Genomic DNA, 15,019 nt, shown 5'->3' with positions numbered 1-15,019 from the left:
ATGTACTGTGGAGACCTCACGCCCCACGTGTTGAGCAATTCGGCGGTACGTCCACCCGGCCTCCCGCATGCCCACTATACGCCCTCGCTCAAAGTCCGTCAACTGCACATACGGTTCACGTCCACGCTGTCGCGGCATGCTACCAGTGTTAAAGACTGCGATGGAGCTCCGTATGCCACGGCAAACTGGCTGACACTGACGGCGGCGGTGCACAAATGCTGCGCAGCTAGCGCCATTCGACGGCCAACACCGCGGTTCCTGGTGTGTCCGCTGTGCCGTGCGTGTGATCATTGCTTGTACAGCCCTCTCGCAGTGTCCGGAGCAAGTATGGTGGGTCTGACACACCGGTGTCAATGTGTTCTTTTTTCCATTTCCAGGAGTGTATTACAGTTTCACACGCAAAATCTTATTGATTTTCATTTAGTATGCTGGTGGCCGTTTCTCCGTACAGTACTGCACGCTTGGCACCGTGGAGACAAAGGCCAAAAAGAAAAAAAATTAATCAGGGAAACTAACGTCACGCGCAAAATTCTTTAAATGTTTCATGCTATCCACACGCCCAATTGCTAAACTGAAGGTGATTACTCTTTTTCAGAAGGCTACTGCCGTATGGTTGAAAGTTGCACAAGGGGAGATATCTCGCTACCAATAAAAATCAGATGAACTCTGGAATTTAATGAAATGAAATATGAACTTAAAACTGGATTACAAAGATCTCCACGCTCACGTTTGAATCGTGAACTCTAACCATCCAACACACTCGTAAAACAATTAAAAAAGTGGCCACAACGTGGGCATAGCTGTGATAATGTTGGAAAAGAGCGGATTACTGACCGAATCTACGTATGATATACGGCATACTTCTGTTAAACACTACTGGCCATTAAAATTGCTACACCACGAAGATGACGTGCTACAGACGCGAAATTTAACCGACAGGAAGAAGATGCTGTGATATGCAAAGGATAAGCTTTTCAGAGCATTCACAAAAAGTTTGACGACGGTAGCGACACCTACAACGTGCTGACATGAGGGAAGTTTCCAACCGATTTCTCATACACAAACAGCAGTTGACCGGCGTTGCCTGGTGAAACGTTGTTGTGATGCGTCGTGTAAGGAGGAGAAATTCGTACCATCACGTTTCCGACTTTCATAAAGGTCGGATTGTAGCCTATCGCGATTGCGGTTTATCGTATCGCGACATTGCTGCTCGTGTTGGTCGAGATCCAACGACTGTTAGCAGAATATGGAAACGGTGGGTTCAGGAGGGTAATACGGAACGCCGTGCTGGATCCCAACGGCCTCGTATCACTAGAAATCGAGATGACAGGCATCTTATCCGCATGGCTGCAACGGATCGTGCAGCCCCGTCTCGATCCCTGAATCAACAGATGGTGACGTTTTGCAAGACAACAACCATCAGCACGAACAGTTCGTCGACGTTTGCAGCAGCATGGACTATCAGCTCGGAGACCATGGCTGCGGTTACCCTCGACGCTGCATCACAGACAGGAGCACCTGCGATGGTGTACTCAATGACGAACCTGGGTGCACGAATGACAGAACGTCATTTTTTTCGGATGAATCCAGGTTCGGTTTACAGCATCATGATGGTCGCATCCGTGTTTGGCGATATCGCGGTGAACGCACATTGGAAACGTGTATCCGTCATCGCCATACTGGCGTATCGCCCAGCGTAATGGGGTGCCATTGGTTACACGTCTCGGTAACCTCTTGTTCGCATTGACGGCACTTTGAACAGTGGACGTTACATTTCAGATGTCTACCCTTCATTCGATCCCTGCTAAACCCTACATTTCAGCAGGATAATGCACGACCGCATGTTGCAGGTCCTGTACGGGCCTTTCTGGATACAGAAAATGTTCGAATGCTGCCATGGCCAGCACATTCTCCAGGTCACTCACCAATTGGAAACGTCTGGTTAATGGTGGCCGAGCAACTGGCTCGTCATAATACGCCAGTCACTACTCTTGATGAACTGCGGTATCGTGTTGAAGCTGCATGGGCAGCTGTACCTGTACACGCTATCCAAGCTCTGTTTGACTCAATGCCCAGGTTTATGAAGGCCGTTATTACGGCCAGAGGTGGTTGTTCTGGGTACTGATTTCCCAGGATCTAGGCACCCAAATTGCGTGAAAATGTAACCACATGTCAGTTCTAGTATAATATATTTGTCCAATTAATACCCGTTTATCATCTGCATTTCTTCTTGGTGTAGCAATTTTAATGGCCAGTAGTGCATTAGGTAACTGTTTGACGGAGACGAGCTCATATTCCGTCCATACTCTCTGCCATCTGGAACCTGACCGACGACAAATGGTGGAGCACCCCTATCGGTTTCTTTGCTCATCAGTGAAGGAGGGGGGAAGACTTGCTACCATCTCCCGTATACTTTCGCACTATTGGTGCGTCTTTGCCAGTCTACCTACGAGACTTTTGTGGGCACCAGACCAAACAAAACACACATCTTTGCATTACAGCTATTATACTCTCAAATCACACCCGAAACAAACATTCATTCTGACGTTTAAGAGCAACACAACAGGAATAGGAAGAGGATGTGCATTAATACATAGTCAGATAAACATAGTGGGGTGCACCTCTACACCAGAGCTTCTGCGTACCAGAGCAAATAGTAATAAATACCATTCTGTCATTACCAATACAGGAATTCTGGATACCTTGAAATGACGTAATGGGACGGAACAACCAGGTCCGTCTCAGTGTTACACCTTTAAAGTAAAATTATAACATTTAATAAGTACCTTTGATACAAAAATTCTGAAATTCAGTCAATAATTACATGAAATACTAAAATATGAGCTTTTTGTGGTCCCTGCCGCTGTGACCGTGTCAGTGAAACAGATTGGTGAGAATCTCACCTGTGAATTTTTTCTTGATGCAGGTGTACTCTCCCGGACAGGTCAGCAGCAGGTCCGCCGGACGGTCGAATGGATCTCCACAGCGAGAATCCTTTGTGGAATCGCAGACGTAGCACTTGATGGGTATATTGTCATCGTCTGAAACATTTGAAATATTTCTGAATGTTTGATTTAGTATTTCAGGTATCTCGTACTCAAATAGTCAGCGTTTGAGACCCCGCATAAATTTTTCACAGCTCTTCTGTCCTGCGTCCTTATGGAAGTGGTTGGTCGTTGAATTCTTCTGACTTTTTGTTTAATATGAAACATATATGTAAGTGCAATAACCAAGAGCAAACAGTAAGAATGGAAGACCAAGAACGTAGCAGTCACATTAAAAAGATAGACAGAGTTGCAGTCTTTCACAACTACCGTTCAAGCAGCAGCGACGGAAGTAACAAAGATTCAAGACTGGGCTTAAAATTCCTGGTGAAGGGCTGTTAGTGCTAATACCCGCTGAATGCATTGCTATCGTCAGTGTAAGTGAAGAAGGTTTTGCAGGACCTGTTGAACAGAATGACAAATCTAGTCAGTACAGATTACGGACTGAGACCAAAACATGTTGAGACGAAAGTAATGAAGATTAGCTGAAATGAAGTTAGTGATAAATGCAACATCTCCATTGGTGTCCATGATGTAGAGGAAGTTATCAGGCTACCTCGAAAGCAAAATAATATATGCTTGACAAATCAAAGAGAAAACAAAATGCTGAAGAGCACACGCAAAGAGGGCATTCACTGCCAAAAGAAGTCTATTAGTACCGAAAGTAGGACTTATTCTGAGAAAGACATTTCTGAGTGTGTACGTTTGGAGCACAGCATTGTATGGTAGTGAACCAAAATCTAGCGAAAAGAGCCCATGGGATTTGAGGTACCGTGCTATAAAAGAATACTGAAAATTCTATGAACTGATAAGATACGAAATGAGAAGGTTGTTCGTAGAATCGGAGTGAAACGGAACGTGTGGAGACCACTGACAAGCGACTAGTTGATAGGAAATGAGAGACCAGGGAATAAATTCCATGGTACTAGTTGGAACAGTAGAGGAGAAAAGCTGTAGGGGACGATAGAGTTTGTAATTGAGGTATTGTACACATGTCGCGATACCACACTACAGTCGGCGGTGCGAATCGCTCTCACAGGCATTAGTGAGAGCTTGCTGCAATCGGCAACGACGTATGCGAGGTGCTCCTGGAGACCGCGCTTTCCCTGTCATTTTAGCACCATCCTCACGCTTAGGTCAACGTAGTGTAGAGCATGCAACAGCTTTTCCCCATTTCGAGACCTTAGATATAGCAGTCAACAACATCGTTAAGAAACATGGCTTGTGAAGTGTCAGATGAACTTGTACTGTTGCTTAAACATTGTACCTCAAGAGGACAGTTTGTCAATTAGCTCATTAGGTAATGCTTTGCTAGTCCATGATGGTTGTAAATTATCCAGTACTCCTGTTGCAAAGTTAAGTAATTTATGTAATAAAGCAAACTCATGTCATCTGTTACAGTTGCAGTGAATCATCTCCCTGACCACTTGTAGGACCCACACTTGTGGCCGGATGATTGTACTTTCATCAGATCACAACTGTAATATCCCCAAGAACTGCAGTTAAATTTAGTGAAACTAAACTTCTAATTGTTGTTGTTTATAGTCCCCCTAACTCTGGATTCAGAGCTTTTCTGCTCGACCTAGAGAGGATTCTTGGCTCACTTTATAGGAAGTACCAGAAATTAGTTATATGTGTGACTTCAATACGAATTTTGTATGTGATTATGCAAGAAAAAGGATGATGGTATATCTCCTAAACTCATATGATCTACTGCAGACTGCGTTTTTTCCAACTAGGTTTCAGGGAAACAGCAGCACAGTCACTGACAATATTTTTATTCATTCTTCATTACTAGGTGAGCATTCTGTTAGCAAAAGTGTGAATGGCCTTTCAGACCATGATGCACAAATTTTTACATTAAAAGGCCTTTGTACTCAAACAAATGTCATAAATAATTACAAACTATGTACGAAAGCTAATCCAATGGCAGCAGAGAGTTCTCTGAACCTCGTTAAGGAACAAGAGTGGCAGGATATTTATACAGCCGATAACATATATGACAAATACAATGTTTCCTTAACACATTTCTCATACTCGTTGAGAGTTGCTTTCCACGGGAGCGTTTTAAACGGTGTACTAGCAGTAAAAGGCAGCCTGGGTGTCTGACTAGTGGGATAAGGATATCGTGTAGAACGAAGCGGGTATTATATCAAAATTTTAGAAATAGTGACAATGAAGCTACAGTAGCCCATTACGAACAGTATTGTAAGGTGCTTAAAATTGTTACTAGGAAGGCAAAGAGTGTTTGGTACTCAAATAGAACAGGTAATTCACAGGATAAAATTAAAACCATATGGTCAGTTTTGAAGGAAGTGTCTGGTCAGCAGCACAAGGTTGATGATATAAAGTCAGTTCGCAGTAAAAATATTTCTGTTACTGATAAATGAGATATATGTACACTATTTAACAATCATTTTCTGAGCATTGCTGGTGAATTAAATAAAAATTTAGTTTCTACAGGGAATCATATAACTCTCTTGGAAAATGCTTTTCTGAGACTGATGTCTGAAATACAGGGTTATTACAAATGATTGAAGCGATTTCACAGCTCTACAATAACTTTATTATTTGAGATATTTTCACAATGCTTTGCACACACATACAAAAACTCAAAAAGTTTTTTTAGGCATTCAAAAACGTTCGATATGTGCCCCTTTAGTGATTCGGCAGACATCAAGCCGATAATCAAGTTCCTCCCACACTCGGCGCAACATGTCCCCATCAATGAGTTCGAAAGCATCGTTGAAGCGAGCTCGCAGTTCTGGCATGTTTCTTGGTAGAGGAGGTTTAAATACTGAATCTTTCACATAACCCCACAGAAAGTCGGGAGAGCGTGGAGGCCATGACATGAATTGCTGATCATGATCTCCACCACGACCGATCCATCGGTTTTCCAATCTCCTGTTTAAGAAATGCCGAACATCACGATGGAAGTGCGGTGGAGCACCATCCTGTTGAAAGATGAAGTCGGCGCTGTCGGTCTCCAGTTGTGGCATGAGCCAATTTTCCAGCATGTCCAGATACACGTGTCCTGTAACATTTTTTTCGCAGAAGAAAAAGGGGCCGTAAACTTTAAACCGTGAGATTGCACAAAACACGTTAACTTTTGGTGAATTGCGAATTTGCTGGACGAATTCGTGAGGATTCTCTACCGCCCATATTCGCACATTGTGTCTGTTCACTTCACCATTAAGAAAAAATGTTGCTTCATCACTGAAAACAAGTTTCGCACTGAAAGCATCCCCTTCCATGAGCTGTTGCAACCGCGCCGAAAATTCAAAGCGTTTGACTTTGTCATCGGGTGTCAGGGCTTGTAGCAATTGTAAACGGTAAGGCTTCTGCTTTAGCCTTTTCCGTAAGATTTTCCAAACCGTCGGCTGTGGTACGTTTAGCTCCCTGCTTGCTTTATTCATCGACTTCCGCGGGCTACGCGTGAAACTTGCTCGCACGCGTTCAACCGTTTCTTCGCTCACTGCAGGCCGACCCGTTGATTTCCCCTTACAGAGGCATCCAGAAGCTTTAAACTGCGCATACCATCGCCGAATGGAGTTAGCAGTTGGTGGATCTTTGTTGAACTTCGTCCTGAAGTGTCGTTGCACTGTTATGACTGACTGATGTGAGTGCATTTCATACGCTTTCTCGGCCCCTGTCGCCATTTTGTCTCACTGCGCTCTCGAGCGCTCTGGCGGCAGAAACCTGAAGTGCGGCTTCAGCCGAACAAAACTTTATGAGTTTTTCTACGTATCTGTAGTGTGTCGTGACCATATGTCAATGAATGGAGCTACAGTGAATTTATGAAATCGCTTCAATCATTTGTAATAGCCCTGTACTATTCTGTGATACAGGCAAGGGGGAGATTGAGTCAATAACTGAATCACTGAAGACTAAGGACTCTTATGGATATGATGGAGTGCCTAGCAGAATATTAAAGTACTGTGCTGCACTCGTTAGCCTGGTATTTAGCCATATTTGTAATTTTTCCTTTACGAAAGTTCTGTTTCCTGAACGATTAAGGTACTCAGTAGTAAAGCTGCTTTATAAAAAGGGAGAAAGGGATAATGTAGACAATTTTAGACCTATTAGTATGCTGTCAGTGTCTGCTAAACTTATTGAAAAGGCTGCGTATGTAAGGATAATTGATCATTTTAAATCACATAATTTGCTATCAAATGTACATTTAAGCATTAGAAGTCGTTTAATAACTGAAAAAGCTGTATTCTCTTTTCTCTGTGAAATACTGGATAGGTTAAAGAAAAGGTTTCGAACGCTAGACATATTTTTTTATTTAACTACGGCGTTTTATAGTGTTGATCACAAAATATTGCTCCAGGAGTTGGATCATTATGGAATACGGGGAGTAGCTCACAATTGGTTCACCTCTACTTTAGCAACAGACACAAAAAGGTCATTATTCACAGTGTTGAGAATGGATGTGGTGTGGGATCTGAGTGGGATACAGTCAAAGGGGGGGGGGGGGCAGTGATCAATGTTGGGGCCACTCCTGTTCCTTATTTATGCAGATGATATTCCTTCTAGTATTACTGGTAATTCTAAAATAGTTATGTTTGCTGATGACACTACCTTGGTAGTAAAGGATGTTGTGTGCAACATTGGCTCCGTTTCAAATGTGCACTCTATGACCCAAGCTTGCAGAAAATAAACTAACGCTAAACCACAGTAAGGCTCAGTCTTTACAGTTTCTAACTCACAATTGAACAAAACTCTACGTTTTAGTTTCACAGAATGGGCATATGATTAGTGAAACTGAACAGTTCAAATTTCTAGGTGTTCAGGTAGATAGTAAACTGTTGTGGAAAGCCCACGTTCAGGATCTTGGTCAGAGACTTAATGTTGCCATTTTTACTATGCGAACGTTATCTGAAGAACGTGATCGTTCGACAGGAAAATTAGTCTACTTTGCTTATTTTCATAAGCTTATGTCGTATGGTATTATATTTTGGGGTAACTGTTCCCATTCTAAAAGGATATTTATGGCTCAGAAACGGGGAGGTCGCGCAATGGGTGGTGTAAGTTGGCGAACCTCTTGTCGACCCATTTTCACTTGTCTGGGTATTTTGACATTGTCCTCTCAATACATATATTCTTTACTGTCGTTTCTTGTTAACAATATCAGCTTATTCTAAAGAAATAGCAGCTTTCACTCAGTTAATACAAGGCAGCAATCCAATCTGTATTTCGAACGCACTTCGTTAACTCTTGTGCAGAAAGGCGTGCAGTATACTGATGCAGCCATTTTCAATAAACTACCACAAGAATTCAAAAATCTTAGCAGAAATCCACGAGCTTTTAAATCGAAACTTAAAGAGTTTTCTCATGGGTCACTCCTTCTGTTCTGTTGAGGATTTCCTTGAAAAATTAAGCTAATTCGAATGTTATATTGTTGATTGCGTTTACTTAAACTTATGGCCTGACTTTTTTGGGTTCATAATCATTTTATTTTATCTGTTATTACTTTTATGCTCTAATTTCATGTACTGACACGTTCCATTGCCTTGGAGATTTCCTCCTCAATTTGGTCCTACGAAACTAGACATGTAAATAAATAATAAATAAATACAACAATTGATAACGTTTGCAGCAACTACTACTCTGAGATCAAAAGGTTGACACAGAAGAGAGATTCGTGGTACGCTACAACAACCCCGTGAAAAGACTGATAACCTAAGAAACATCTATGCCGTATGGACGACTGTCTTGAGCATTTGTGAAGCGTTTTCGATATGGCGTTGTGGGGAGGTTTCGACTTTAACCAAGGAAATATGATAACCGTTTTATCTATAGACAGCATTAGCTATAGTTGCGCTGTTGACTGTGGTACTGCACGGACATGCCATACTTTCAGCTTTGAAGAGGACACCATTCGTCACGTAGAAGAGGACCCCTCGGCGAGGACTCGCAACATTTCTCACACAATGGGCTCCTGTACAACACACAGGCCAGAGTGTTATCATCTCCGTTGTATGAGTACTGTGAATAGGATTGTTTGAAAGTGATCTGATCTTCAAACTTAGTTTACATCCTAACGGTACATTTTCGGACAAGGTATCGTTGTGAAAACTTTTCTTTCTAAGTCCCTTCTACAATCTGTAGGAGTCTGTAATAAGAACTGTGATACAATAATGATGAATTAAGCATGGGTTCGCCTCTTTTGCGTGAATACAAATTACTATTTTCCGCTTAATATCAAGCACGTTTCACCACAGTTCGGTTTGAATCACCAATGGTTGGTGACCTGTTATCAGTTGGAACTTTAGACTATATAGTTAGCTGTGGAATTTTTTGACAGTGTAAACTATAGCCACGGTTTTGGTTTGACGTCAGAAAAGTAAAACAATAACCGCATCAGAAAAGTAAATTTGTGCAGTGAAACATGTGTCCAAACCACAGGAATATAGCAAAACACAGTATTCTTAAATGTACACGAGGAAAATCTTTCATAATACGAAACATAATCCATGAAAAACAAACTACACCAAACAGTTCTCCATACCTAATCTCCACAAAATTTTCACCTATATCTACAGTTCAGTGCAACTACACAAAAGCACGTGTGGTACACAAACACAAACCTGTCACAACTCAGGACTAGCAATGTACTACAATGGTGTGGTAAAAAACGGGCGTTTGCCAGGATTTCTACCTGAACATACATTTTAAAAATTAGATTATACAAAAAAATTCAATGTAGATGATATACTAACATCACTCATGTTCAAAGATGACTTGGTGTACTAATTTAGAGTTGTGGCTGATTTCGGTTGGCAACCACAGGACACACAATATGTAAAATAGGAGGTTAAGTACATATATATAATTTAAATAACAAAAAAATATGGAGCAACATCATCTGTATATACGCATTACCGAAAAATTAAAGAAAAGAACCCACTGAGGATGCCGCAACCTTGGTGAAACATGTTTACGTGTTAAAGAAAGACAATAAATTGTGCACTTGCAAAAAGGCGGATCCATCCTTAATATTCTTTATTATTTTCTGCAAGCGCAGGGACTGGGCTCAGAACTACAATATGATTGTGATACACCCCGCTTAAGTGTGTATTTCACAATGCGTGTGTTACACACTCGAGAAAGCCTTAATGATGCCGGCTGCGGAAAGTGATCTTAGACTGGATTATGTTTGATGAGAGTACGTCAACCATCCCGTACTCGTGCGTTTCGTATTTTGTGATGGCTGATCTAAATAAACAGCATGATTGTTAGGAGAAATCACGAAATTTTCACGCTGAAAAATAATGGTATGATTGAACCAGTGGAGAATAGATGATACGCTGTCCTGTGCTGCAGTATTTTGACTGCAACATATGCTGTTCACGTGGGCTAGTATGGTACATTAGTGATGGGAAGCTCGTGAATGAGTCGTTTAAATGAACGCTTCACTCCAGTGAAGTGTGAACTAACCACTCAATTTCAATGAACTGGTACTTCAAACTCTCCACAGATAGTACACTACACACTTTTTTTTCTAGTTCGTTCACTCACTCTCTTCCCCTCTCCCTCTCCCACTACATTGGCGCTACGTCACTCATTCTCCCTTCACTTCAATCCTCCCTGTACTGCCTGTTGACGAATCGCGCGGTGAAATACACTTAGAACAACAGTTGCACTTTGCTTTCACATAACCTAAATCGGCGAAGAAACCCCAAATTTCACTACTTTTACGCGATCGCGTGTTGCTAGCCATTGTATAAGCGTGAACAGACACAAAAACTGCTTTCGAATAAAATAAACAGGGATTTTACCTGAAATCGTACCACTGACTACAGGTGACAGTTTACGTTTTGAATTTAGAGGGTTATTATTCTCAATAAAAATAAAATCTCCAGGAAAACTTCTGAATAATTACTTAACGTAGGTATATAGACTTTGTGACAGTGGTAAACATACTCATTCTATTTTGGATTAAATTTTAAAAGGAACATAAACTTGGACTGCATTTCGTTGGTAGCCCTAGTTTTCAGTCCATAAATACAACAAATAAGGTTTCACTTGGCAGATGAAGACTCTTTTTGGCGCTTAATGAGAAAATGTCGAGCAAGATTAAACGTAATACCTTCTTTATATGTGACAGGCTTCTCTGTTTATCTTTCCCTTGTCACCTTCGACCATACTGTATTTAAGTTAACTCAGACGCTGTAAGAAGCAAAACGTTGCGTGCACGTTACTGCATAGTTCGGCCATCTGTTGGTAAAAATATGAAGTATTACGAAGCTTTATTGTACGAGCGAGGCGAAGCGAGCGTAGCCGCGGCTGAACGGCGAACTGGGCAACTTCGCCAGGCTTCCGTACTTCATGAATGAACTACTTCATTTGAACGCTTCACGGCAAAGAGTGAAATGAATGAAGTACTTCACGGGAATGAACGAGTTCGACCCATCTCTATGGTACATACTGAAAGATAGGGTAGGACAGAGGGAACACTAGGAGAGCACAAAATCTAATGTGATGAGACAAAATAATTAATGAGGAGTTTATTCAGACAGCCACAACAAAAAGACTGGTAAAAAGGTAAGCTTTCGGCCAAAAAGGCATCTTCTGAGGTAGACAATACACACACACACACACACACACACACACACACACAAGACAATTGTCTACTGCTGCGTTGCATTTGGGTGAATGTGTGTGTGTATGATGCCTATTTCAGAAGAAGGCCTTTTGGCCGAAAGGTTACCCTTTGAGCTGTCTCTTTGTGAGTCTGCCTGCGACTCAACATCTCCCATATGCTTAACGAGGAAAAACTGTCTGAACAGGCGTTGAAGGCCCAGCGGTACCGACCGGCCTCCATGTCATCCTCAGCCCTGAGGCGACTCCAGATGCGGATACAAGGGGTACGTGGTCAGTGCATCACTCTCCCGGCCATTGCCAGTTTTCTTGACCGATGCTGCTACTCCTCAATCAAGTAGCCCCTCAACTGGCCAACACCGCTTGGCAGACTTGGACAGCGACCCATCCAAGTGCTAGCCCAGCCCGACAGCGCTTGACTTCGGTGATCTGACAGGAACCGGTGTTTCAACTTCAGGAAGACCGTTGGCTTTGTATCACTTAGTTTTCAAAACAGGTCCAAGAGAGTGCAGCTGTCCTCCTTTCTTTAGAAAGATATAACGCACGTATACACATTAATAGGATCTTGTTACTTGGAGAATTGAATCTGTTGCCAGTAAAAACTGCTTCCTGACACTAGCAACTTATACACAAGATCCGTAAAATTATGTTCACCGCCTGCCTTAAAAAGGTATCATATACGATACACAATGGTGCTACTTTCTCAGCCCTTTCCTATGATTTCATTCTCCCTTTAAGATGCTTTCGTCTTTAGTCAGTCACAGAACATTTCCAGTATTCTGTCCTTCACCAAGTCAGAAGCCACAGAACAGTTCGTACCATCCACTAAGGACCCAGGACTCAGAACGGTTTCCAATTCAGCGGAATTACTTAGTATTTCAGTACATGGATAGATGACTTACTCAAGAATAATGACAAATAAAAGAAAAAATAAATAAAATGTTAGCTATAAAAATTACAGGTAAACGGAATATTACACCTACAATGTTAGTTGTGGAAAAAGGAAAAGAAGAAAAACATTTAGTACACTTATATTGCGTCAGTCGGTGTTCCTAATAATTAGTTACCTTTTCTGCGTTTGTCGAACTACATGCAACGATGCGGCTATAACTCTTACAAATACTCACCCAGTTTACAAGAAAATGTAAATCACATAGCGTAGAGATTATCACTTTATATACTCTTTCAAGAGGAGACATGTTGTGAAACACTCAAGAATAGTAAAATATTTTACTAAATTATTATTACACGTTGATACCTGGTAGGGACCGTGGAGTAGGAGTTACGTCTTTTACTAGTAATCAAAACGTCCAGTGTCCCGGGTTCGCTCGCATCCACTGCTTAAATTTCTTATAAAGATCATCGGCAATTGTTTCCAAATACTCCCGGTGACAGAAGTCACCCGCGTTCTGCCAACAGCCCTGTCAAAGAGGCCGGAGAAGCGGACAGGTTGCCCAACTTCCTGCCCTTGGGATGTGGAATAATCAGAAAAAAGAACTCCGATTAGTCCCCCAGTCGGATTTCTGGGAAGGGACTGGCAAGGAGAAGGGTAAAAATGAGAAAAAGATTGAATAACAAACGAAAGGATAACATACTATGAATCGGAGTGAGGAAAATCAGAATTTGGACTATGTACGGGAATCTAGAAAATTTAGAAAAGGGAAATTCAAAGACTCAATATATTTGTATTGGAAGTACGCAAATTGAAATGGAAAGAAGATAAGGATTTCTGAACAGGTGGATATAGGGTAATTTTAATAACAGCAGAAAATGGCGTAACGTGAATAGGATTCGTAATGAATAGGAAGGTGGGGCAGAGAGTGAGTTACTGTGAACAGTTCAGTAGCAGGGTTGTTCTAGGCAGAATCGATAGCAAACCAGCGTCGACAACAACAGTTTAAGTATATATGTCGACCTCGCAAACAGAAACTGAAGAGACAGAGGGAGCACATGACGGTACTGAATAGGTACTTCAGTTAGTAAAGGGAGAAGAAAATTTAAAAGTCATACAGGACTGGAATGCGGTTCTTGGGGAAGGAATACAAGAAAGGGTTACGGCAGAATGTGGGCTTCGTAATAGGAATGAGAGAGTACAAAGACTAACTGAGTTCAAAAATCACTAGTGGAGGACGTATAGTAGAAATAATCCTGGAGATGCAGGACGATTCCAGGTAGATATCATCATGATCAGACTCTACGGCTATAGTTACTGCGCCAATGAACGCCAGAGTACGTAGTTCCTTTGAAGAGGAAGAGATATCTCTAAAAAGGGTAATCACAGAATTTGGACAGACAGACAAATTCAAGGCAGGTAACGTCAACTGATCTACGGCGGAAGAAAGTACAAAAACGTTCAGGCGAAGGATGGAATAGAGAATTGTGTGTCACTTAGGAATGAAATAGATAGAAAGAGCATGGAAGCCTAGAAATGGAAGGCATAATGACTGATTCACAACATAGAAATCTCAGAACAACATGCGGTGAAATTAAAACCAACGGTTCCAGTGTTAAGAGTACAATGGGAATTCCACTGTTATACGCAGAGGAGAGGGCAGATAGGCGGAAAAATTAACTGAAGCCCCACTCGAGTGTGAAGCTTACTAGTTTACATGATAGGAGAAGAAACAGGAGTCGATAGAGAAGATATAGTGGATCCAGTATTAGAGTCAGAGTTTAATAGATCTTTGAAGACGTACGATAAAAAATCGTTCCTACCTCAGATAACATCCCTTTGGGATTTCTAAAATCATTGGGGGAAGCGTCAATACGAGGTGCATTGAAGTTCTAAGGCCTCCGATTTTTTTTCTCCGGACTGGAAAGAGATAGAAACATGCGCATTGTTTTAAAATGAGGCCGCGTTCATTGTCAATACGTCCCAGAGATGGCAGCACCGTACGGCAGATGGAATTTTACCGCCAGCGGCGAGAATGAGAACTGTTTTAAATACTTAAAATGGCGACGTTTTCCTTACTTGAACAGCGTGCAATCATTCGTTTTCTGAATTTGCGTGGTGTGAAACCAATTGAAATTCATAGACAGTTGAAGGAGACATGTGGTGATGGAGTTATGGATGTGTCGAAAGTGCGTTCGTGGGTGCGACAGTTTAATGAAGGCAGAACATCGTGTGACAACAAACCGAAACAACCTCGGGCTCGCACAAGCCGGTCTGATGACATGATCGAGAAAGTGGAGAGAATTGTTTTGGGGGATCGCCGAATGACTGTTGAACAGATCACCTCCAGAGTTGGCATTTCTGTGGGTTCTGTGTACACAATCCTGCATGACGACCTGAAAATGCGAAAAGTGTCATCCAGGTGGGTGCCACGAATGCTGAAGGACGACTACATGGCTGCCCGTGTGGCATGTTG

The 15,019-nt window shown here is 41.9% G+C and overlaps 1 protein-coding gene across 1 annotated transcript in view; it reads right to left on the bottom strand.

Annotated features, from left to right (window-relative positions):
- LOC126237325 (uncharacterized) overlaps positions 1–15,019 on the bottom strand; it is a 46,967-nt gene that overhangs the window by 24,960 nt on the left and 6,988 nt on the right. Inside the window, exon 2 of the mRNA XM_049947294.1 lies at positions 2,904–3,041. Within this exon, the coding sequence (XP_049803251.1) occupies positions 2,904–3,041 (138 nt within the window). The remainder of the gene's footprint in view (positions 1–2,903; positions 3,042–15,019) is intronic.

The sequence above is a fragment of the Schistocerca nitens genome, chromosome 2 (genome assembly GCF_023898315.1).
Source record: "Schistocerca nitens isolate TAMUIC-IGC-003100 chromosome 2, iqSchNite1.1, whole genome shotgun sequence".
NCBI classification, from domain to species: domain Eukaryota; kingdom Metazoa; phylum Arthropoda; class Insecta; order Orthoptera; family Acrididae; genus Schistocerca; species Schistocerca nitens.
The sequence above is the reverse complement of the archived record's forward strand: the minus strand, read 5'-3'. Positions and strand labels throughout refer to the sequence as shown.